The 24,407-nt window shown below is 44.9% G+C and overlaps 1 protein-coding gene across 3 annotated transcripts in view; it reads left to right on the top strand.

The window, feature by feature from the left end:
* The window catches only part of LOC126638932 (contactin-4), a 269,307-nt gene that overhangs the window by 209,909 nt on the left and 34,991 nt on the right, over positions 1 to 24,407 (top strand). For all 3 annotated transcript variants that reach the window (XM_050313252.1, XM_050313250.1, XM_050313251.1), the window contains 3 exons: positions 4,950 to 5,086; positions 6,948 to 7,077; positions 10,837 to 10,987. In XM_050313252.1, the coding sequence (XP_050169209.1) occupies positions 4,950 to 5,086; positions 6,948 to 7,077; positions 10,837 to 10,987 (418 nt within the window). The remainder of the gene's footprint in view (positions 1 to 4,949; positions 5,087 to 6,947; positions 7,078 to 10,836; positions 10,988 to 24,407) is intronic.

Here is a 24,407-nt window from a genome sequence, read left to right as displayed (position 1 = left end):
TCAAAATGGTTTCCAAAAGTGCCAGTGCAGCAGCATCTGCATTAGGACAGACAGACTTATTTGTCACTAATTACAGTTCTTTGCAGCATTTTGTAAGATATTCAGTACAAGCCATTTAATTGGCTGGACCGCTTTTCACATTAAATACTTCTCAAATCAAAGTCCCACCAGGAATTTATGCAGCTCCTTAATTTTCCAGTGAAAAAAGTCCCCTTTTCATCAGCAAGCCTGTTTTATTTGTGTGAGAGCTACTTTATGCCACTCTATAAAACAACCTCCAATGTAAATCATATTATGCTCTTCATTATGGTTAGAGGTCTAAAAAGGAAATTTGCATAAGTGAAAATCAGGCAGTTTTATGTCTCAGCTCAGCTTAGGTCCCAAATCACAAATAATTTACTGAAAATTCAAAGCCACTTTAAATAAAACGAGTTTCTGGACTGATAAAAATACAAGGAAATTCACGTAAATAGGGCAAGTAGATGTTATAATTAATTATCATTTACATCACTCCCTAGAAAACCCTGCTGCTGCCTGTTACAGAGGTTCCTGTTAGTGCAGGAGGGAATAACTCTTCAGTTTTGAATTATTTGCTACCCAAGGGAAGTCTTGCATCCAGGAAAAGTCTCTGCACAGAGAACAGGTGTGCTTCTCCTCCCTTTTTCCTTTTCCAAGGGATTGATGGAAACCTGCTTACAGAGGAATCCAATTTTTAGGAGATTTAGAAAAACTGCTCAAATTGTTATCATTGTGGCTTGGAAAAATAGCTCTTGAGCAGGAGAAGCCAAAAATACAAATAGGTATGAGAAATGAAGTGTGAAGGCTCACAGAGCACCCTACACCTTCCTTACACCCCTGAGTAGCTGCAGTGTGGAGTATCAGGGATGAAAAATAACTAAATCCCCGAGAGCTGCTCTTAATGAACTGTCCACAGTCATTTGGGGCCTGGGATAACTGGGGAGAAAGTCATGTAATGGTGCAGAACAGCTCATGGAACAGGAGGTAAGGACAATTTAATTCTTTTTATCAGCTAACTCCTTCAGATTTCTTCTGGTGTGCAATATTTTAGTCCCAGGCAGAACTCCCAGACTGCTTCACTGTGGTCAGAGGCAGAAGGGAGACATCCTGCACAAGTGGCAGTATCTGGAGCTCTCTCCAAAGGCACACAGACAACTGGACATCCTTTAGGTGCGAGGTCCAAGCAGGTTGGTTTGGTGGAGGATTAGCACAGCTTGAAGTTGCACAGATTTCAAATAATCCTTAATTAGCAGCAGAGGCCAGGATGAAGGGAAGAGAGAGGAAAAGCGATAGCTGGAGGTCTGGTTTCACATTGCTGTGGTCATTGGGAAGGATCACAAATCAGAGGCCTGAGGGGTTTGTGTGGAGCAGCTGCATCCCCATTTGGAGCAGTGCATCATCTGCACAAACCTCACCCACTGGCTGCACTCCTTATTTTCAATTACTCCTCTGTTTTTCCCATCTCTTTTTCTTACTTCTCATGCTTGGCTTTCTGGTCTTTAGGCTTTTCTGATCCTGGGCTCAGCCTCAATCTCCTTAGAATAGATATAGTAATGGACAAGTCATTCAGCCTTTCATGTGCCATTAATGATGAATTACACAGCCTGCACCAGGTCATCAGCTGCTAGAAATTGGCTTAGGAACACTGAAATCAATATACACCGACCGAGAATTGGATTCTCTGTATGTATTAGCACCTCATTTGCTTTAGTCTTTTTGGTTGTTTTGAACTCACAGATGATTGCAGAGTCCTGCAGGTTTATTTCTGGATTTTTTTTTCCTCACGTTGCTCCCATAGTTCTGTGGGTTTGTTACTCATTTCTGAGGTGATGCATCATCAGTGGCCCCCTTGTTTCGTTTTTGGATGTCTTTTAGGACATGATTTCTGGTCTGGGTTTCCAGTGCCTTCTTCTGCCTTTCAGTTTATTACAATGAAGGACTGATTCTTTGTGGATTTTTTTTGTCTTAGAGAAGTAATATTATATTTGGGCATTTTTTCATAATCACCTGTTTTGAAATGCCCCACTTTGCACTGGTCAAGACTGGAAGGTGATCAAAGGTAAATGTTTTTTTTCTAACTGCTGCCATCATTTTTCTTCTGTCCCCTGAGTACTTATTCCAGCCAGCTCTCATCTCCTAGGAGGGGGACAGTTTCCTTCAAAGCTGCCCTTATGTAAGAGCTGTGCTTCTCTCTAAGCTTTTTCTTTCACTTTATAGACTTAGCATATGAATTTTTCTTACAATGCAGATGAATTCTTAATCATCTTCCAGATTTTTCCTCCAGGATGTTCCCAAGGCCAGTAAATACCTTAAATACTCCAAACAGGCCCAAAATATATTTCCAGACCCAAAAGAATTCATCTTTGGTTGGCACCACTGAAATGATCCGAAGGACTTTTCCTAGACCTCCTCTACCAGTCACAAACTAAACCTTGTCATTGCCTTAAATGATGTTGCTATAGCAGAAGGTGTTGCAGTAGTGTGGAGCTGGTTTCCTACCCTTATTTGAATTACTTTAATTATCATGCTTGGAATCTTGTGTCGCATTTCCCTGTCCTGGTACGATCCCCCAGTGGGCAGCTGTCAAATTCCATTATCTCGTGGCCACTCTCATTTGGTGGCTCAAACATCTTTGCTGCGTGAACCAACCCTTGAGTATTCCCCAGGATTAAGTCAGGAGTGTGGCTGCTCCTCTCTGCAAGCCACTCTTGAAAGGAGAGGTTGACCTAATTAGAAAAGTCTCCCAAAGAGCAGCGAGAACGAAGCTCCTGCGAAACAAAGGACCGCGACGCCTTTGGCTGAGTTCATTTGTCACCTGCTCTGCTCGTTGTCTGCATCAAAAGTGGCTTTGGGATTGAAAATTTGTTCAGTTAAAATAACTGGAGGGGGTGAAGGGTGGTATTGGGTTGTGGCTCGTGGGTGCTGCACCAAGGGGTGATGTGAATTTTAGGGGTGGCAGCTTCCAGCACTGCACCCGCTGCCAGGGCACGAGGTTGGATGAGAAACCACCAAAGTCCCCCAGAAATGCCTTTTGCTGCCTTGGGTGACAGTTTCACTTACTTGGGGAGTCTGCCTGAAACGAGGATAAATTCTGAATTTTCTTTCCTCACCTTTCCTTTTACACTTATGGTATAGAACACACCTTTACCTTCCATGAGTTTTCTTGATTTACAGGTTAATTCCAGTTGTTTTGTCTGACTTCTTGTGTTTTCATATGGGTAATCCATAAAGCAGCACTGTAAAAAAAAAAAAAAAGGCAAATGGATCTGTGTAGGTTTTATAAAGCTCCTCTTACAGTATCATAACATTCTCTTCAAAAATATGAGTTCGATGTTGCTAGAATAGTAAATATGTAAATTCAGGAGTAATTTGCAAATGTCCTTGAGCCACTGAACCCGCTGCAGTCTCGGCTCGATGGAATTGTTCTTTATCCACATGACAGAAGTGCCTTTCATCTTCCTACATTTAAAGGCTTCCCCTTTCATATCTCTTTAGATACAGACAATAAACAAGCTTAAAGTATTACAGGGGCAGGAGGGGCAGTCAGGGAAATAAACAGTGCTCGCTTCTCCTTTCGAGCACCTCTTTTACTTGCGCCTTGCCCGTCCCTTGGAGTTCAGATGCTGTGCAACACCCCCCCCCCTCCAGCTTTTTGGGGGCTTTTTAGGCATCATGAGAAGTGTGCAGGGTGGTTGGTGTGGGATTAAACACGTCTGTCCCAGCCTCAGCACGGTTCTCAGAGACACTCAGCTCTCTGAATGTGAATTTCCATCAGACAAACCAGTGTTTTGGATGTAATCATACCAACTTACCACTTGGATATGATGTTTTTTCATTTATCCTTGCAGACCCATCTCTGTCCCTGGTCCCTATCGAAAGTTGTAACTTTTTTTTTGAGTAATCTTAATTTTTTCTTTTCTCTGATTACACAGGGAAAAGTATTAATCAGGTTCTTGGGGACCTCTGCTGGTAATACCTTCCTGCTAAGTCAGGTTTTCTTGTGTCAAAGCAGGACAAGTGGCCATTAAAGAAACCTGAACTCTGTCTTTTAATGGTACTTTGTGAAAACTATTGAAGTTCTGTCTAGACAGATGGGGCTTATGAAGGTAACATAAGAAACTCTGAGGTTTTTTTTATGGTCTCCAAAAACATGTGGCAATTTTAGTGGAATTTGATTTACATGTGGTGTCTGGCTAAACTTAGGCTCTATTAAAAAAAAAAAAAAGCCATCGAAGTGATACAAATATGTAAAAATCAGTTAAAAATATAAGTGTCAGAAAGCTGCAAATGTCAGCTTTCTCCACATTCTACCAAATTGTGCCTCCAGTACCTGCTTTGGGACTTTCAGAGTTCATTCAGTGTCATTAATTCAGTGTTTGGGTCCAGAGATTTCTCATACCCATGGAAGATGTTCCATGTGGATATGGCCCTAATCTAAGACAGGACTCAGAGCTTGGACCTGACATAGTGCCTATACCCACATAGGCCTGAGTTACTGGAATAACCTTAATTTCAGTGCAGAGATGGTTCTAAATTACAAGTTTTGAAGTTGGATGCTAAATTTTAGACCTTTGAAGCCTAAATCATATAGGTCCTGAAGAGGAAAATGTCCCTGTTTGAAGGACCAGGGGTGTACAAATGTCATTCATTGCACTGAGGCAGCAGATGATGAGCTGTTGCTTTGGTTTTGTATAATGATCAGGATTCCTGAACCTTTTTTTTTTTCATTAAGAGCTTTTACCAAAAATAACATAAAATCAGGTTCTGATCTTGCCACCTTCAGAAAGCAGAGTTGGACTCAGGGAAGAAAAACACTCTTTAGCAATTCTTAATCCCGTCATTAAACCCAACATTTAAACGTGCAGATGAAGAAAGAGACGTCACCTGCTGGTTCCAAACACAAGGCTTCACCCATTGCTTCTGCTTTGCAGCTCAGCCCAGCTGGGTGCAGAAGATGAGCGATGTCCACGCAGCCATTGAGGACCGCGTGTCCTGGGAGTGCCGGGCCAGCGGGAGACCCAAACCCTCGTACCGCTGGCTGAAGGATGGGGAGCCTCTGCTGGCACAGGTAGGCACCACCAGAGCCCCTCACTGGGGCTCACAGAGTCTCGGCTCGGCAGGTTCTTGGATGCTCTGCCCACTCTCTGATCTCTGGGTGTTCATTCGTTTTGGAACGGAGAGGATGGGGGTGCTCCACAAGCACAGAGTGGGTTGGGTTGGAAGGGACCCTCAAGATCATCCAGTTCCACCCCCTGCCACGGGCAGGGACCCCTTCTACCAGCCCAGGTTGCTCCAAGCCCCATCCAACCTGGCCTGGGACACTCCCAGGGATGGGGCAGCCACAGCTTCTCTGGGATCCTGTGCCAGGGTATCCCCACCCTCACAGTAAATCCCCACCCCCGTGGGCACCTCTGAGCAGCTTCAGGAGGGCTGCTGTCAGTGCTGAGTGGGACACACAGCAGCAGGTCCTCCCCAAAATGAAGGACCCAAGGTGCAAACCTAAGGGTGGAGAGACCCTCGTGAAGAGGAAGGGATGGCTGAATGGGACTGTGGCCCCTCTTGCCACAAAACCATCACCCCGGATCAGTTTTTTAATGTATGATATGAACTTCAAATGGTAATGAAACCTTGGTGTTGCTGCTGGTTTTCAATGGTGTTCCCACCCCTCCTGCTGAGCTGTGTCTCTGTGCAGGTGACCAGGGGCTGTGGACCTGCATCCCCTGCCCAGCTCTCATGGGGGGTCATCTCTCAGTCCGTGATCCCCCATTACAACCACAAACTAAACCAAGTCACCCCAGCTTTGCTTTCACAGCAGTTCACACTTTTTTTCCCTGCACTTACTATGAAAGGACATGGCAGCCCAGATTTGATCAAACCCCAATACAGATTGCACAAACATTACATTTCTGCCCTGCAGCCACACAGAAAACTAGTAGCTCTTTATTTTAGTTGTGGTTTTTTTTTTTTTTAAATGTCAGAACTCCCAGGGAGGGAGGGAACACTTTGCTGTACTTATTAGAATTGATAACATGAGCTCCATATCCTTAGGCTGATAAATGGTAGCCTGGTCTTTTTTGCCACACACTAATTTTCCTTGCTCCATGCTGGTCATTGGCAGATGCTCTTGTACTTGAATCATGTGGCTGATATGAACTAAAGGATCATTACATTCTAACATCTCTGTTGTTTTCAGTAAATTTCAGAGGATTTTAACTATTTCTCTCTGTGCTGGCTAAGATGGCAAGCAGTCCTACCAGCCTTCATTGCTATATATGCTCAAAATGGTCTCAAGCTGTGCCAGGGGAGGGTCAGGTTGGACATCAGGAGGAATTTCTCCATGGAAAGGGTGCTCAGGCACTGGCAGGGGCTGCCCAGGGAGGTGGTGGAATCCCCAGCCCTGAAGGTGTCCAAGGAATGACTGGACATGGCACTCAGTGCTCTGGGCAGGGGGACAAGGTGGTGTTTGGTCAAAGGTTGGGCTCAGTGATCTTCGAGGTCTTTTCCAACCTCAGTGTTTCTGTTCTTCTGTGAAAATACCATTGTTTCAAATGTTTTTGAGAACTGGGTCTGGCTCTGATATGCCACTGTGGAACAAAATGCGTTTTTTGCTTCAAGCTTATCTACTTGAAAGGGATATTAATCTAAATGGTTTGGGTATTAAATCAATGAGAGGTCAAGGGAAAGTCCTCCAATTTAAATTGCATTTACCAACTACTATATTGGTTTTACCATTTAGTCTCTAACCTGACATAAATTTGGCTGGCAGACAAATAGATTGGAACATGCAAATTCTCCCTATTACTGCTACAGTTTTGTTTTGGGTTTTTTTTGCCCACCTTGGTATAAAATATAGCACAGCAACCTCTGGCTTTGTGTTCCAAGTAAGGATCTCCTTGTTCACTGTTAATTTGCTGTCCTGTTCCCCACAGGGCAGGGTTCAGCTGGAGCAGGGCTCCCTCACCATCACCAACGTCAGTCTGTCGGATGCTGGCATGTATCAGTGCGTGGCAGAGAACAGGCATGGCAGCATTTTTGCCAGTGCAGAGCTGAGTGTCATAGGTAAGTTTGCTTTCCCTGAGCCCTGCAGACCTTCCAAAACCAGGAAGATCTTTGCCCAAGCAGGTTTTGCCAAGTTTCAGCGCCTGAAGCAGAAAGTGCTGCTGGGGATCTTTGGCAAGTTGTTTGAGGAAGGCATGAAATGAAAACTTGAGAAAGTGGGTAGATGGAGAACAGATTTTTTTACATCACCCCATACTCTCATATTCCTCCAGGTGACAGAGCACGGAGAGCTGACAAGTGCATTCAGTCTCTTGCTGGTTAGAAATGTTTATGGAGAACCCAAAGTACTGGTGTTCAGAGGGGGTTGCAGAGGTGACTGATGAGGAGATGTGGACAAACCTCCTGTCTGAATAGACCTCTCATCATTCTAATGCTCTCATCCCAAACCTTCTCCAAGAAAAGAGCTTCTACCCCACCTCTTTTGAGCACACCTGCCCCGCTCCTGCCAGTTGGTATCAGGAGAAGCTCATGTGAATCCAAGTAGTGAAATTCCTGGTGGGAGGGAGAAGAGATTTCAGAGCAGGATCTTCTCAGGGGTGCCCAGTGCCACAATCTGAAACACAGGAAATGCCACTTTAACATAAGAAAAACTTCCCTGGGAGGTTGGTTAGAACAGGTTGTCCAGAGACATTGTGGCATCTTTGTCCTTGGAAATACTCAACATCCAACTGGTCATGACCCTGAACAACCTGCTGTAGCTGCTCCTGGTGGAGCAGGGGTGAGATGAAACCATCCCAGAGCTCCCTGCCAGCCTTGGGTGTCCTGCCAGTCTGCAACTCATTCACAAATGTTGTTCATGTGCAGGTGGCAGGCCTGGAAAATGCTGTGTCAGCACAGAGATGTAGTTTCAAAGGGTTAAATAGAATAACTGGTGGCAAAATAGTGTTGTTTGCAAACCAAACATTCAATATTAGCAGTCCCTGTTTTATCCTGAAGAACAAAGCATGGGGTTTTTTTCCCAGTGTGGCATTTTCAATTATTGGTCATTTTTTATCATCAGTGATAGATGCCTGAGTAGAAAAAAAATTCATTTGAAGGATTGGCTGTGTTGCTGTTGGAGAAAAGGACGATAATGCTCAATAAATTAGACATCACAATGCTGAGATTTATTGGACGTGTTAGTGCATGAAAGAAATCGAAATAAACCCACTGATGCTTTTCCTGTCTGTTTAAAAGCTGGGAAAAACGAGGTTTGGGAGGGAGGGAGGGAGATGTTCTCAGGAGAGGTTCAGCCCTTGTTGGTGGGGATCCCCAGCAGCACCTCATGTCCACGTGGAGAGCAAAGATCTTGAAGATCTTGAGCTCGGAAACCTGGCAGAGAACTTTTAATGGGCCAACTTCTCATTTGGGTTATGCACTCTTTTTTCTGTATGTCCCCCAAGTGATGTGCTGCAGATAAATTTCTCTGGATGTGTGGTTGAACTTGGGGAGTTTTCTAAAGGTAAAGCAGCATGTTTGCCTTTTCTCTAGAGCTTTCAAAGGAGGGCAACATTGTGAGCCCTCCCTGAGAAATATTGCCTTTTCGACAGATCTGAGTGTTCAAATGGTTATTTTAAAAGGTCCTAAAGTTAAGCACTTGAGATGATGAAACACCACTAATAGCAAGTGAGACTTACAGCAAAAATTAAGTGAAAAAAGAGAAATGGAAAATTACAGACAGAGATTTTCTCTGAGTGATTCTTCTCATTTATTGTTGCCAATTAGATTGCCGGCAGTCCTTAAATAAAAGCAGAATCCTGTTGAGCTGGGCATTGTGAAATGCATATAGCAAGGTGCAGTCAGTGTCTTTCAGAATTTTCAGGCTAAATGTTTTAAAATAATAAATCAACAGGGTGGGCCTATGGTAGAAAAAAAGAAATCATTAAAATCCTCAATTTAAAAGCAAAGTGTGAAGAAATTAAATGCATTTAAGTGGCAGAGGGAAGCTGTGCTAGTGTCGAGAAGTGAGCCCAGAGTTTCTAAATGTCAAGTGACAACATTTTGAACGTCACAAAATAAACCCCATATTGAGCAACTCCTCTGTCTCACACAGGACCAAGAGAAAAATAGCAAATGACTCACGAAAAAAACCAGTCTAAACTGTTCACTGCAGAGGTGGAAACAACAGGATTATTCAAAAATCTGTTTTGCTCATAAATTTGGAAGAATCATCTGAGAAATTAGTTCCAGAAGTGATAATGTATTAATAATGATACACAATATAAATAATTGCCCATCTGGTTCCGAGTGCATTGGTGGGACGTTGTCCTCAGGATGCCTCCCTTAATTTTGGAGTGTTTGACAAGCCCAGTGCTGGTTTCAGATGGCTCTTCCATAGTCTTTAATGACACACCTGTCTTCCTCTGTGCCAAAGTGAAGCCAACTGCCTGTGAATTGATGTGGAAGACGAGACAGCTCAGAGATGAGCAAACTCCGATTCATAAAATAGGATGATGAGCACTATTGGATCATAAAGCCCATCCCATTATCAGCCTAGGATTAGGCTTTATTCAACTCCTTTGCAGCAGGAATGGTTTCCTAAAGGATTGAGGCAGATGAGATGCCCTGAGAAAAGTGAATTTGCTGGGTTTTGTCTCCCAGCTGCTGCAGGTGAACTTTAGATCTTGTCATGGAGAGCACCGAGAGGGTGCAAAGTACAGTGATCTAAACTCTCATCTCACGGGGTGCAGCAAAACAGCAAGTCAAGGATAATGTTGTGAGGCATCCAGGGATGGAGCAGGAGGTGCAGGCTGCAGGCATGGAGCTGTCAGAGAGGGTGGAGAGAGCTAGAGGGGACTGGGCAGGGATTGCTGCCACTGATCCATCACAAAGCCAAGCTCCTGACAGCAAAACATAGCGAGCAGGGCAAGAGTTGTTCATAAAACCCCTTAAGCCATCTCACCTGTTTGCTTTTTGAGCTTTCTGTATTGAAAAAAAATTAATTGTCCTGCTTGATATAAATAAAACCTTCTGGTCACCTTTGGGGATTTCAGTGCCTGAGTCAGTCTGGAGGCAGCAGCCTCAGAGCTCTGCCTGTCATCAGGTCCCATCAAACACACCATTAAAAAGCCTTTGAGGCAGGATCAGGAGCCAAAGCATCTCCTTGCTCCCTGTCCTGCCTCCCAGGCAGACTGCAGATTGTCTGCAGGGCTTTGGAGTTGGTTCAGTGGGTATCTGACTGGTTTTCACCAAACACAAGTGTGCCCTGCAGGGAGTAAAAGAGCTGATTTGAGAACACCTTGTGCCCTGGCACCAACAAGCCCTGCCTTGTTTTGCTTGGATCAGGACCTGGCTGTGTCAAGGTGTCCCACCTTTATAGAATTAAAATAAATAACCCAGTTTATGCAACAATTATGAATGGAAAGCATAAAAATGTCCACTTTTCTGGAAATATTAACATTTCTGATTAGTGGTACAGGCTCTGTGTTTGTGACAATTTTCCTGCGTACTGTTGATTGACAAAAGGGTGATCAGGACACAACAAAGGAAATGTTTGATACACCCCATGCATCATGTGTGGTTCTTAGGGGTGCTCCCCTCAGTAAAATGTGCTTGCTGGGGTTACTGGTTTCTCAGCTTTTTGGCTAAACATGCATTTTGAACCAAGCCTTGAAGCTCTCAGGTGTCTGTTTGCCCCAGCTGCACGTGGTTCATAAAGTCCAGTCATGAAGGAATTCCAAGTGAGAAACAGCCCTGGAAAGCTGCAATGTTCCAAAGAGTCTGAATTTGTTTTTTCCAGAGGGGATTCTGATGTGGTTTGTGTTGTTTCTTTTCTTTCAGCCATCGGGCCAGACTTCTCCAAAACACTCTTGAAGAAGTTAACTCTTGTGAAAGTGGGTGGTGAAGTCATCATTGAGTGTAAGCCCAAAGCTTCCCCCAGACCTACTTATTCTTGGAAGAAAGGAAAAGACATCCTAAGAGAAAATGAGAGGTAATGTCTTAAAGTAACCATTTCTTTCATTAACTTGCTCCAACCCAGGGACTTGCAGCAATGAAAGCTAAATTTGTCATTAATAGCTTCACAAAATTGACTTGCAAATACATGTGGAAACTGTTCAGTCTCAAGGAGCTGGTGAGATTCCTATTCCCATTGTGCCCTCCCCATCTCTGTGTGCTGCTAAAGCATCCCTGCCAAGAAGCTGATAAAGATGCACTCCAAAAAAAAAAAAAAACTTTGCCTCTGCATTGCTCTAAATAGCCATTGTTTAAAAAAACAAAAAATACCCAGGAGATAAAAGTCTCCACTGCAAATTACACGGCTCTGGTCCATTACTCACTGCACTGCAAATGGGAATTATTTGGGGCCAGTAATTAATTTGGCAGTCCTAAAACCTGACTTGGAAGTGGCTTTTGCAGGCTGGCCAAGCAATTTTTTTCTTTTTTTTTTTTTTTTAAATTCAAAAGGAGAGCGTTAGTAGGAAGTTGGAGTCAACCTTTCAAGTCCTCATGTGGTGTTGCAGTGATTTGTTGTTGGTGTAGGGGTGAGGTTGTGTTACCTGTCCCACCTGTGCAGCTCCTGAGAGCAGGACACAGAGAGCTGTCCTTGACACTCCTCCAAAATGTGATGTGGCAGTGGGATTGATGGGGAAAATCCTGGCCTAAAGGTCAGAAAGACAGAAATTACAGGAAATTGTTATGTTTAAAAGCTTAAATCTGTCTGGGATGCTCTTTTATCTTGAAAAGTCTAGTCTTGCTCCACTCGACCAACCTGTACATTGAAATATGTACTGTGGTGGTGTGTATGAATGTGCAAAAAGCTATAGTTCATTTTGAGCCACATTATTAAAATATTGAACACCCTATTTCTGGATAATTAAGTTTTTTACAAAGCTGTTGTGTGTGGAGTGTTCAGCATCACCCCTTGGGGTGAAGAGCACTGGGTGATGAACGACACAAAGCTTCCCCAGGCAGGGCACAAAGCTGTGGGAGATCAGAGCTCTCACAGATCAAGGTATATTGATTTTTTAAAACTGAAATAACCTGCTTTTCTGGTGAAGATGGTGCAAAGAATGGGAGGTGTTCAGTGCTGAAGTGTTGGAGGGTCAGACCCATGAGGTCCCAGCTGTCCCCCTGTCCTCACTGGCGTGGCTGGAGCAGAACAGGCTGTGTTCTCAGGGCTGTTCTCAGCATGGCACAGCTCTTGCTCCTCGTGTGAATGTAGGAGTGGGACTGCCCCTGCAGGGCTGGGAGGTGGGTTGTGGGTCACCAGCTCCTCTGAGCAGTGCAGTGTTCAGCTCGGATGCAAACACAGCCAGGCTGAGGTGCAGGCACTCGGTGCCCGCTCCTCCTGCTCCTGCCAGGACCGGGAGCCTCCCACCTGGGCACCCAGCCCTGGATGGGAAACCAGACGTGAAATGTGCCCAAGCAGGTGTGAAATCTTCAGCTACTTCAGCCCAGGGGTTTTTGTGCCAGCCAGATGATGCAGTGGGGACTCTCTGGCAGAGTGCCTTAATGAGCAGCGCTGTTGCCTTGGCAGCTGGACCTGCTCAGCTCTTGCCCGGGGTTGGCTGTGCCTCCTGTGGGGACCAGGGCCTTGAATCCTTGCCACCACCTTTATTAACCACACCAGCCCTGCAGGCTGTACCTGGGGACTGTGTGAAATGCACAATTAGGAAATGAGGTTGTCTGATGTGATTGTGGTGTTGATCCTCAGCACCGTCCGCCTGCACGGGAGTGCCTGTGCTCTGCTTTGTGGGGCTGCATTCCTGGTTCCTTTACTGTCTGAAATGTGATCTCCTTCCTGCTGTCCCTTGACTGGAGTCCTGCCCCAGTATCTCCTCATACCCACGCTGGGCATGGGCTTTGAACAAGAACTTTCTTGGCTGTAGAAAAACTCTGTTGGAATCTGGGAAGAAAGATGGCAGGAAAAGCTGCTGTTGAAATCTCTTCATCTAGGATGGGAAACAGAACTTTTAGACAGGCATGGGAGAAGAAACTGAAATGAAATATCTGCTTAAACTGACATTAAAGAGTCCTTTGAGTTCCAGAGAGGCACCTGAACATCTGGATACTTCTCCAGGCTGAAGGTTGATCACGTGAAGGTTAATCAATATAGATGATCCCTCCAATTCCAGGGGGAGTTAAAAGCAATGTTGTTGTGTCAGTCCTCGCTCTGCATTCTGATGTTCAGCCTCACAGCTGCCATGGCAATCACTCCAGAGTTTCTCCCGGGGCTTTTTGTGACTTTTCAGCTGTTGTGTAGCATTAAACTCCTTGCTGGAGACACCGTGCTTGGTTTTTGCTGCTGGGACTCTTGCTCTGGAGGCCACTGCTGTCCAGGAGGCACAATGAAGTGTGGTGTTCAAGGTTTGCCTGGAGAGCAGAGACTGCCATGGTTTAAAAAAAAAAGGAGCTTTATTGGTTTAGGTTTCATATCCTTCTCTGGAGGCTGAGGTGGTGTGTTCTGCACCTCTAATGAATAACGTGGCCTGAAGGCATCTCTTGCTGGTGGTTGAGAACTGTGCAATTGTGTTATCAGAAATTCTGCTCTGGGGTACAATTATATTATTTCAGTCATTAAAGGCAGTTCATCTCCATAATAATGGAAATCCTGCCTTGGAGGCCTAGCTGAGCCAAAATGATGTTAGTAACCTGAGTCCAGAAGGTAAATTTTATATAGGAACAGCTATAGCCCAGATACAGATCTATTGCAAATGCTGGTTGGAAACAAAGACTATTTCTGTATGGGCAGAGCTACAGAGATAATTTTCTACCCTTGATCTTCCCCTCACATTTCAGCACCAAACAGTTGTTACACTCTGGGAGAGTCATCAGTCCTGGTAATGCCTCTTTTACAGATCAGCCTTGTAGGGCCACTGGGAGATTACAAGCAGGTGGAGCATGACTGAAATACATCCACCCCTGGGAAAGCCTCACTCAGGAACAGGGGAGGGTAGGAATGGTCATCTTAAAGCTGTTCAGGCTGCAGCATCAGAGAGGCAGTAGGACACAAGCAGTGTTTAGGACCTCCTTGCCCCAGCACACTCCTCAGCAGAAGTTGCTTTCCCCTTTCATTAATCACACATAACCTGGAAGTCTGAGCCAGCTGCAGCTCGTAGGGAGTCATTCCAGAAGCCAACAAGCACCCAGAGCTCAAGGTGGAAGTGGTGTCTTCTGGCCATTGCAGAACTGTGGTGTGTCCTTAGGTCACGTCAGATCGTTCGTCAGAGAGGTCTGAGGTGAGTTCAGAATGTTTGTCACTTCCAGTTGTTTCTCCTGTATTCATATTTCCACATGTGTTTAACCTCCAGTCTCTTTATCCTGACTCCCAATACAAGAAAGTCGATTTTGGAGGGCTGGGACCTCATGTCCCAGGTCCTCTTTTCTCATGTCACACCCACATCAGTGGGACTCAGAAGTGATGCTGGACTTAAGCCCATGAGATCAAGATCAAAGAGTTACTGCCCTGCTGCCTGAGGAGGGCTGGCATTCCAAACCAGGCCAGAAAAACTGGAATTTTCCTTTAAACCCCTGAACTCCTAAATCCAAGCCTCCCCCAATCCACAGTATTTCCCATTTGTGATATGTTATTCAGTGGCAGGAGTAGGAGGGGAAGTCGTAGCAGTCAGATTGTTCTTGCAGGATTTTGTTGATCCTCTCCTAATAATTCAATTACATCTGGTGCCACAACATTAGATACATCTGTTACTGAGGCTAGTGCTCTAAAACCTTCCTTTTCAGGTGATCTGATCACAGAAACCTTTCCATTTCTTTGTCGTTTTGGCGTGGCTCCCACAGAGAGCAGCACTTATTCACAAGTGCGAGTGGTGTTCATCCTCGTGATGGTGGAAATGGTCTGCCTTGGCTTCCTGCTGTGCCTGTTCTCCTTTGCTCCCCAGTGGCAGATGGAGTGCAGGAAAACCAAGAGAACTTCTATTTAAAATATGTCCACAACGGTCCTAATTCCTGATGTTCCCCCAAAGCTCTTGGAAGTCACATTTACCCTGCCACCAGACACGTACTCAGGCCAGGACAGAAAAATTATTGTACTTTTGAGCCCCAAAACAAATTGCTTTTCTCCTGTTCTTCTTCATGTAAAGCCCCTACATCATTAGAGCTGTTTCTTTCCTCTGAATATACAGTGCCTGCATTGTTTATACAGTTTAATTGTAAGGAAAGAAAATCATAAAAAAACAAATTATGTTCTGTGCTGGTAGCAAAGAATATGAAAGTGTCCAATTAAACAGCCTTTCACTATGACTTGTGTAATAGCAACATCTGTTATCTTAATTAAACAAGCTTCTGTATAAAAAGACCCTCACAGTGCACTTTGTTAGAGCAGGATCTGACCTACATACTCCAGGCACACTCGATATCTTCATGGAAATTTTCCCAGTTGGTCCCATTATCTTGCAGCCCTGACAAGCCCTGTGATGTGTGAGCACAGTTGCACACACACACTCCGCTTGCAGCACCAAGACTGGGATTTTTTTGTAGCTGAAAACCAATAAAAGCTCAGAAAAGCAGCATATAGTGGCATTTACCCACTGAGTGCAGGCAGGAAGTGTTTGGAAGTGTAAAGAGCGCCCAGATAACTCAGACCTTGACAAATAACGTTGAGGAGACAGAGCTGCACTTCCAGAAAGTGCTCAGTTATCAAAACTGCCTTATCTGCTCCAAGGTTTCAGTAATTTAGGTGCAGACTTTGCCAGGTATTTCACTGTCACTCTCCACCACAGCCTGGAGCCAGAGACAGTCTGGGAGGGTGAGTTTGGTTCTGAAAGTCAAACCTAGAAAGGTTTGGGTTGGAAGGGACCTTAAAGACCATCTTATTTTAAGCCTTGCCATGGGCAGGGACACCTTCCACTAGCCCAGATTGCTCCAAGCCTTGTCCAACCTGGCCACTTCCAGAGCTGCTCCAGAGAGGAGGCTGAAGGTGCTGTCCTGGGGGATGCTGAGCTGCTCTGTTCTGTCCTCAATTCCCCTGGCTGGCACGAAGCCACAGGAGTCACCAGGTAAAAACCCAAAACAGCAATCCCTCCTCCCAGGAGCTGGAGTGATTGGGGCCAAGGAAAAGCAGAAAGCTCTCACTGAATGTTTTGTTGTCTTCCACACTTCAGAACTGGTCAGTAAGTCTTTTCCCCCTGGAAGACTTTAGCCATGGTTTTCTTGAGAGTTCACATCCTAAGGACCTCCTTATTTAGGTATTATTTTTGTAACAGGAATTTAAAAATATCTATGTTGATATGGCATTTTGAGAAGGAAATGTTGTAAAATCGAGCAAGAAAGGGGTTTTTTCCCCCCATTCTTTCAGCGTGTCTCGAGTTTAAAAAGTTGTATAAATTCCAGGTTTTATTTATTGCCTCAAACTTCCTAATTAGTGGTTAATTACTTTAAACAGCCAGAAAGAAAACAGGCAAGAGGAGAGACAGCACATCTTTCCCAGGCTGGTGCCAGGGTACAAACCATGGTGATATTTTTATACTGATTACTTAAGAGATGAATTGCCAGCAGTGGCTTTTGGACACACCGTCTCGTGACACTTCAGCAGAAAAGAAAACCTCAAAGGATGCTTCCTATCATTGTTTCACATTAATTGTGTTGACTCTCTTTCTTTCTTTTTTTTTTTTTTTTTTTTTTTTTAAATAAAGCACCTGTGCAATTTCTTGAAGGCAGACAGGTAACCAAAGCATCAATAACTTGTCGGGTTTTCATTACACCCTGCCTAGGCAAAATGAAAAATGACACCCTGCAAATAGCTTTTTGAAGTTTGACTCGACAGTGCAACATTCATCTTACTTTTCAGAGACAATGGCAGGAGATGGCTCTACTTCATTGGAACATCTGAAATAACCGACGTGTCAACCTGCTTTAGGTAATTTCCTGCAGAAAGAGAGCTAAAATGAGCCAGGGAACCACTTGATTTGGTGGTCAGAGGTCTTGGAAAGCCGTTGTCCTAGGCTTGGTGGCCCCCTGTTCGTGGACTGTTTGTTTCCCAGAAGCAGCTGGTTTTGGCTCTGTGTTGCTCTGGAAAATCAAAGGCAGGTTGGACAGGGCTTGGAGCAGGTTGGTCTCGTGGAAGGTGTCCCTGCCCATGGCAGGGGATGGAGCTGGACTGTCTTTATGGTCCCTCCCAACCCAAGCCATTCTGTGATTTTCAAGTCACAGTATGTTTAGCATCAGCTTGTCACGGTTGTGGTTCTGTCAACTTAGGGGTGGTTCATGGACCTGTTTTCTTTCCTTTGTGTGTCTCTGGCAGAGAGAAGTCCTGTTGCTTTTGTAGTTTGAGATATCAACCATGTGCTTGTGTGCACAGCCCTATGAATGGTCCCTCCATAGCCCTTAGGTGTCCATCGGTTCCACTTCAGCAGCTTGGTCATGATTGAACTTTTCTTCAGTATCAACAGCAAGCAGGAGAGTCCAGTTGATTCTTGAATTGTCCTTTCCTTCTCCTCTTGAACCAGGAGAGGTTTAGATTGGATATCAGCAAAAATTTCCTGACTGAAAGGGTTACCCACCATGGAACAGGGTGCCCAGGGCCATGGTGGAGTCCCCATCCCTGGAGGGATTTAAAAACTGTGTAGATGTGGCACTTGGGGACATGGGTTAGTGGTGGCTTGGCAGTGCTGGGTTAATGGTTGGACTCCATGATCTTAGAGGGGTTTTCCAACCTAAATGATTTATGATTCTATAAATGTTACTACTAAAATGTTCCCTGAGAAGGGTTAGAAATTTATGTAGGATCCAGATTTGGTGCTGGTTTATTTTGTAAGCCTCAAGTAATTAGGCTGATCCCTAAAATCTCCATTTCCTTCATCTGCTCCTGTAGAACTGGGAAATTTTTCCCTGTAACCAGCCACAAACTGTTGCTGAGTGCATGGAGGAGTGGAATCCCAACCGCTGCCAAGTTTCCGCTGGCGTCCCTGGAACGAGACTCTCTCTCACACCTTGCCACAGCCTCCTGTAACATCAGCAATCTGTTCCTATTTTCCCAGCAGATTATTTTCAGCGTGGTGTTATTGTAGTGCTCGGTGAGACACGTGTAGGACATCCCTGCTGGAACCAGCTCCTGACAGCAGCCCAGGCAAGGTTTGGCCCAAGCCAAGGTCTCTCATCTTTGTAATTATTAACTTCATCTCTAGATACAAATATGAAGGGTCAAATTGTTTCTCCCTCCCTGTAAAGATGGTGCAGGAAGGAGTAAATCCCTCCCTGCTGTCAGAGGCAGCAGGACAGGGTCCTGCACACACTGCAGCCAGTGCTTTAGAGGTAAATGCCTGTAATTAGTCTCCTAAATGCACTTTGGAATTGATGTGTGCTTGTCCCCCAGCTGAAGAAAATACTAATAATGGCTGTAGTGAGTCTGTAGCATTTTGAAGGGAATAATTATTATCGAATATTTCTTCTCTGGGATATTTTTATGATCAAGGTAATGATTTTACAGTTAGGGCCACGCTTCGAGATGCACTTTTAAAATCCAAGGAAATAATTGCATGTCTAAAGGAGAGAAAGGCTTCCTAATGAACTTTTTGGATGTGCTGAAATTTTTAATGGCTATTTAAACATCAATTTTAAGTGATTTAAATGTGGCTTTGGATCTCACAAATCTGTTAATGTCCATAACAAGTGCACTGGGTAATTTCTCTTTGTACTGTGGGCATTTTTTTGTTGAAACTGGAGGGGGAAGATGTGTTATCTGTGAAAGACTACGCCTTTGGGCTTCCATTCTGGTGGTATCAGCTGGAACAAATAAGCTGAGAATGCATTTACTGCTTCTTCTGCTCTGATCTCACGAACGCTCCCAGAAACAGTTTGTGTCAGCAGCTGATGCACGGAAAACCTGGCACGGATATTTTTTCTCCTAAGAGAATAATTTTTTATGAGCTTCAGTGGAGTTCCCTTGTTGAGTTCTTACATTCCACAGACCTCCACAGCGTTTGCTGTAGGTAGAGGGTGGTGGCTTGTCCTTGCCGGGAAGTTGGGGAGGCGGCGCTTCCAAACTTGATTCCTCGGATTTCCGCTGTCCCTCTTCATAGACTGGGAGAAGTTATTTAATTTCCATGGCTTGGGCTGTAGTCACTGCCCTGGAAGACTGAGCAAAGCAGATATTTCACTGAACATTAGGTAGAGTGAAAGCAGTAGTGGCTTTGTGGCACCTGCTGCTTTCTACCCAAGATTGGCCTCGCGTCCGAGCACGAGGGCGTGCATGTGGAGAGCTGTGTGTCTCTGCTGGGTAATTGGGCAGAAAGGGATGCTTTAGCCTTTCATGGGGTGGTTTGAAAAATGTGCTTTGCCCCTTTGCTGCCACCACAAAAGCTGCTCCGGGTCCTGAGTCTTGTTTCAGGTGCAGAGCATCCCTGTCCTTCACGGTGCCTTCACGGTTTACAGCAAACGGCCAACTCAGTCTGTAAAATGAACTGCCAGGTTGTGTCAAAAGGGCTGTTTCCCGTGGGCTGTGGTCTTCATTTCCCACCAAAATTGGCTCTTTGCACAAATGGACCCTTCCAGACTTGTGGAGTCCTCCCATATCGCTCAGACTGTCGTTGCCACGCGGTTCAGGAATGAAAGCTGTAAGAGTGAGCTCTCCTTTGCCTCACAGAAATCCGCTCCCTCCAATATTTATTTTCATGACATGGGCTTTCTTACTGTATTCATTTTAATTCTGTGTGTAGTAAAAAAGGAGCAGTGAGGGAGAGGAGGCAAAAGGTTTCTATTATTTGGAATTCACCACAGCCCACTCGCTCCCTTCAGGGCCGCTCGCAGTGCTTGTATTTGGTTTTCATTTGTTTCCTCCCGTTATCAGCATCCCTTAAGAAAGATATTTTCTAGAGAACTGTTCTTCTTTGATAACCTGGGGATATTTTTATATTTGAATTATAACTCTAGGCATCTTTAAACAATCTACATGAAGCCTCTAATAGCTGTAAATGCTCCCTTCCTTCCCTCTTGCCACCCCGCTCCACCGGGATGAGGTTTTGTCACTTCCAGACTTGTCTCAAAAATTTACAGACAAAAGGGAAGATGATGACAAAACACAGCTTTTATGTTTATAGATACTAGTAATGGCTGGATGCTGTATTGTTTCTTTGGACTGCTCCATCACTGCAGTAGGAAAAGAAAATTGTGGGACAATTTGGGATGCCAGATCCGTGACTGGTTTAAGCTGATGCTGAGTTCAGTGGTGTTATGCTGTTTGATGTTGCCAAAGGGGTCCCTACTATATCCTCAAAAATATTTATCAGAGCAAAATATGTGCTGGTGTTTTTCTCTCTCTCTCTCTAGAATAATATTTCCAAGTTTTTATGATAAGTCAGTACTTAAGGGGGTTTATCAAAAAGAGGGAGAGAGACTTTTTGCATCGATAGATAATGACAGGACACAGGGAATGGCTTCCCACTGCCAGAGGGCAGGGTTAGATGGGATATTGGGAAAAAATTCCTGGCTGTGAGGGTGGGCAGGCCCTGGCACAGGTTGCCCAGAGAAGCTGTGGCTGCCCCTGGATCCCTGGAAGTGTCCAAGGCCAGGTTGGACAGGGCTTGGAGCAACCTGGGCTGGTGGAAGGGGTTGGAACTGGATGATCTTTAAGGTCCCTTCCAGCACAAACCATTCTGTCATTCTGTGAATCTGAAAGAATTGCAATTTGTACTCTTCTCACCTTTAGTTCTTCATGCTTAGCAAACCTGTAAATGAAAAGCCTAAAATGAAAACACGTTTACACACAACAGTTCACATCCCTGGAAGAACTGTTCTTAAGTAATTTCTCTGAATCAATATCAGGAATTAAGAAGATAAAATGCAGCACTCTGTGTTTTTCAATGCAGCAAGGTAAGAAGGAGCCATTACCTAGGGAGACCTTCCAAAAGATTTGTTTTAATTCTTTGTGCTTTCCAATTGTAGTCTCTCAGCACAGAAAATGACAAATGAACCCAAATTCTGTCCAGCCAATGCACAGTTGCTGTAATTTAGCAGTAAAACCTCCCAGTGTCCTTTGTGACTCCACTGTATTAGTAAAAATGGTGCAGATGTTCCTCAGGGCCTTCTCTGGCGTGATTTTCCTTGGACAAAATACGTGTATTTTACAGATTGAGAAACACTTCCACAACAGAGATTCCAACAGCCCCACATAGTTGTGCCACACAGAACCACCTCAGGAGCTCAACTGTTTCATCCAAAGACTCTTTAGAACCATTTCAAATGGATCTCCAGCAAAGCTGGTGGGAGACATTCTGCTGAACCCAATGCAACAGGATTCTGCCTCGGTTTATTTTGAGCAAATATAGTTCTTACCTGAAAATTAATTATAGGGTGTTTGCTGTTAAGAGACCTGTCAGTTGTCATGGATAAGGAAGGCCTTATCTAATGCCTGCTTTCAGCAGGAGAAAGACGTGCACTAAATTAAATGGGCTCTGACAGAGGCTCTAAATTAGCTCAGGCTTTCCTGTGAACCGTGAAAAGACAAGTACTTATAGACAAATAAATACTGGAGCAGCTCTGGGTGGTTATCTGAGACAAAACCAACAGGACAAGAAGGTGCAGATGCATAGGAGGCTGTGTGTAAAATGTGAGCACTCACATCAGTTGGGAGTTCAGGTTGGTGATCCGATGGAAACCGCTGTGATGTGGATCCAGCAGACAGGAGCGTCCTCTATTTCCCTCAGACTTGTCCTGGCAGCTGTAGACACAGACCCAACTTGTCCCATCCTTGCCCCTGGGGCTGTCCTGAGCCCTCAGGTTGTGCTGATGTCCCAGGCTGGTGGCAGTGTAGGCACCATCCCTTTCTCACCCATTGTCAGAAACATCTGGAGTAACAGAACAAGGGTGAAGCCCAAGCCTGGACAGCCCTGGTGGGGATGCTGGTTTGGGTTGGTCATTGATGTAGAGCAAAGTCTCAGGGTGCTGGGTGGGGTTAAATCATGCTTGACCCCTGCCTTCTCCTCCCTGAACCCCAGGAACCATCAGGGGTGTCGAGTGAAGCCCCAAGACGTTGACTTTGACCTAAGTGTGTATTTTAATGGAGATTAATGTTACAAAGCAGGAAGCTCTCACCTTCCTGTCACCTATTTATGCAACAGAAAGGTTGTAGTCACGCAAGGACACAGCATCCCAGGGCCACAGGAATTATGGATTGTACTCTGAACCAGCCCATTCTTCAAGTGACGAGAAGGTGCCCCTGAGTGATGTCCCTGATTTCGGGGAGGGCTGTGCTCTGAGCACTAAAACCTGAGAGTATTTATAAACCTCCCTGTGTTTTCCTGAAATAGCCTAATGGCCAGGACTGCATATATGAGATCATTTTAATAATCCCAGTCTCTGCCTCATTGCATGGGGAGCATTATTAAAAAGGTAATAAACTGCTACAGAGACGTGCGAGAGAAATAGAAATAATTTGATAAATAACGCAATTGCCCGGAATCATTTACATTTGCAGTTGAGTTGTGGCGTGAGGCGAAGTTGCTGTTAGGCTAAAAATTGCTCCAGATATTCCTGCCTAGGAACTATGGGAAAAGAGTGAACAAATGCACTGCTGAGACTGCAGTCAGGGCTGCCTGGTGCCTTTGCTTTCTTCTCTGCTTCCAACCCCCCCAGCCCAAGCAAGGCAGCGGAGGATGAACAATAGGCCATTCATCATGTCTGCTGAAATACACTGTTTTTCACAGGTACATTTAACCTAAATCCTCTCTCAGAAGACGGATTATCTCTTAGAAGAACTCTGGCACCAGTGTCTCTTTTCAATAGCCACGTCAACCACTGCCACAAAGGCTGTACATGGAGGGATCAATGGTAGTTTTATCTCAAATTGCACTCAGTGTGTGTTTCTTCCAACTGACATTCATTTAAATGCTTGCTCTAAGACATCTTTTCTCCCTGTAATAGAAACAGGATCGGACATCCTAAGAATTGTTGTGTGCAGGAAAAAAATATTTAAAATATTCACTTGGCTAAGCATGAAATATTTCGGATGCGCGTGTTTAATCAAGAGTGAAAGGAAGGGTAGTTACGCTTGTATGTCATAAATTAAAATGCTAAAATGATCAGATAAGAAACAAAATACCTTATTGCATTGCAGCAGTGCTAATGAAACCATTTGAGAGGGGGGAAAAGGAGTAACTTTGTAATTATGAGCAGGAAACGCTGGGCTCTAATCTGCTGTGCCGTGTCCCGCGGGAGCAGAGCCGTGGTCGTCGCACGCACAACCTGCCTCGTGCTCTGCATTTGTAGTCCTTTCATATTCCACATGTTTCCACCTGCTGAACAGAAAAATAGAGGGCAAGCTGAGAGGAATATGTTGAGGGATACCTGCCGTGCCATCTGTCCGTGCAGATCTCCCGTCGGCGCTGGGTGCGGAGCTGGGAAAGGATTCCCAGTGAAAAGGGGAGTGCGTGGACCTGCTCCTCACCCTGCACAGGGTTTCACCGGGCACCTGAGGGGTGCAGGGCAGGTTCAACAACGCCTGGATCTGCAGTGCTTTGCTTCCTGGAAGCCACACAGATTTTCTTGTAATTAAACAGTGGAATAAGACTCTAAAATTGATACTAAAAGTCTGGGATTTTTAAGCAAACAATCCGTCAAAGCATGAAGTCAGTCCAGAGCAGGATTACAGCAGGTCATAGGCATGTGCTGGGTGATGGAAGTGATGCAGCCACACACCCAAAGGTCAGATTTGCTCAGAGCTGGGCTGCAGGTAGTTACTGATACCGAGTTTTATGATGTGCTGTGGGAGTTTGGCAGTTTTCAGTCATCGTTTATATTCCAAGTAAGGGCTTGATCTCATTTTCACAAAGTCGGTGATAAAACTCCTACTGATCTCAACAGGACATATTCTATCTCTAAATGCATATGTTACTGACTGAGGAATATTTATCTGCTCCCGGGAATCCTGCCCAGCAGTGGGGGATGCTGCAGTGGGCTACATGAATCAGATCTATCGTGCTCAGTTCAGGGTTGGAGGTAACACAGTTGCTGACGGGCAACTTGCAGATATGGCAGACGGAGCATGAGCTGAAAAATAAGCACTAATAGATCAGACCAAAGTGATTATGCACTGCTGGTTTTTTTTGTTATACTGCTCCAGGTCTGCCTGACCTCTTCCATCCATCTCCAGCTGCTGCTGGAGACTCTGGGTGAGTTGGTGTTGCTGCAGTGATCCAGGCAGAGGGATGTGCTGCTGGGGCCATGGGGGGTCCTTTCTGGGTGTCTTTGAACAGCAGAGCTCTGTGCAGCTGTAGCACACTCTCAGATATTTGTCATCCATAAAGATGAGTCTCCTTTGTGCACTTTTCAAGGTTCACACCAACCAAATAGACAAATGTTTTAAATCCCTTCTCCTCCTGCAGAACTGGCAGAGGGCAGGGCAGTTGTGGCCTTGCAGCATTATAGAATTCCAGAATGGTTTGGGTGGGAAGGGATCTTAA

This window comes from Myiozetetes cayanensis, unplaced genomic scaffold (genome assembly GCF_022539395.1).
Source record: "Myiozetetes cayanensis isolate MyiCay16 unplaced genomic scaffold, myiCay2020 scf18, whole genome shotgun sequence".
In the NCBI taxonomy this organism is placed as follows: domain Eukaryota; kingdom Metazoa; phylum Chordata; class Aves; order Passeriformes; family Tyrannidae; genus Myiozetetes; species Myiozetetes cayanensis.
This window is presented reverse-complemented; position numbering and strand designations above follow the sequence as displayed.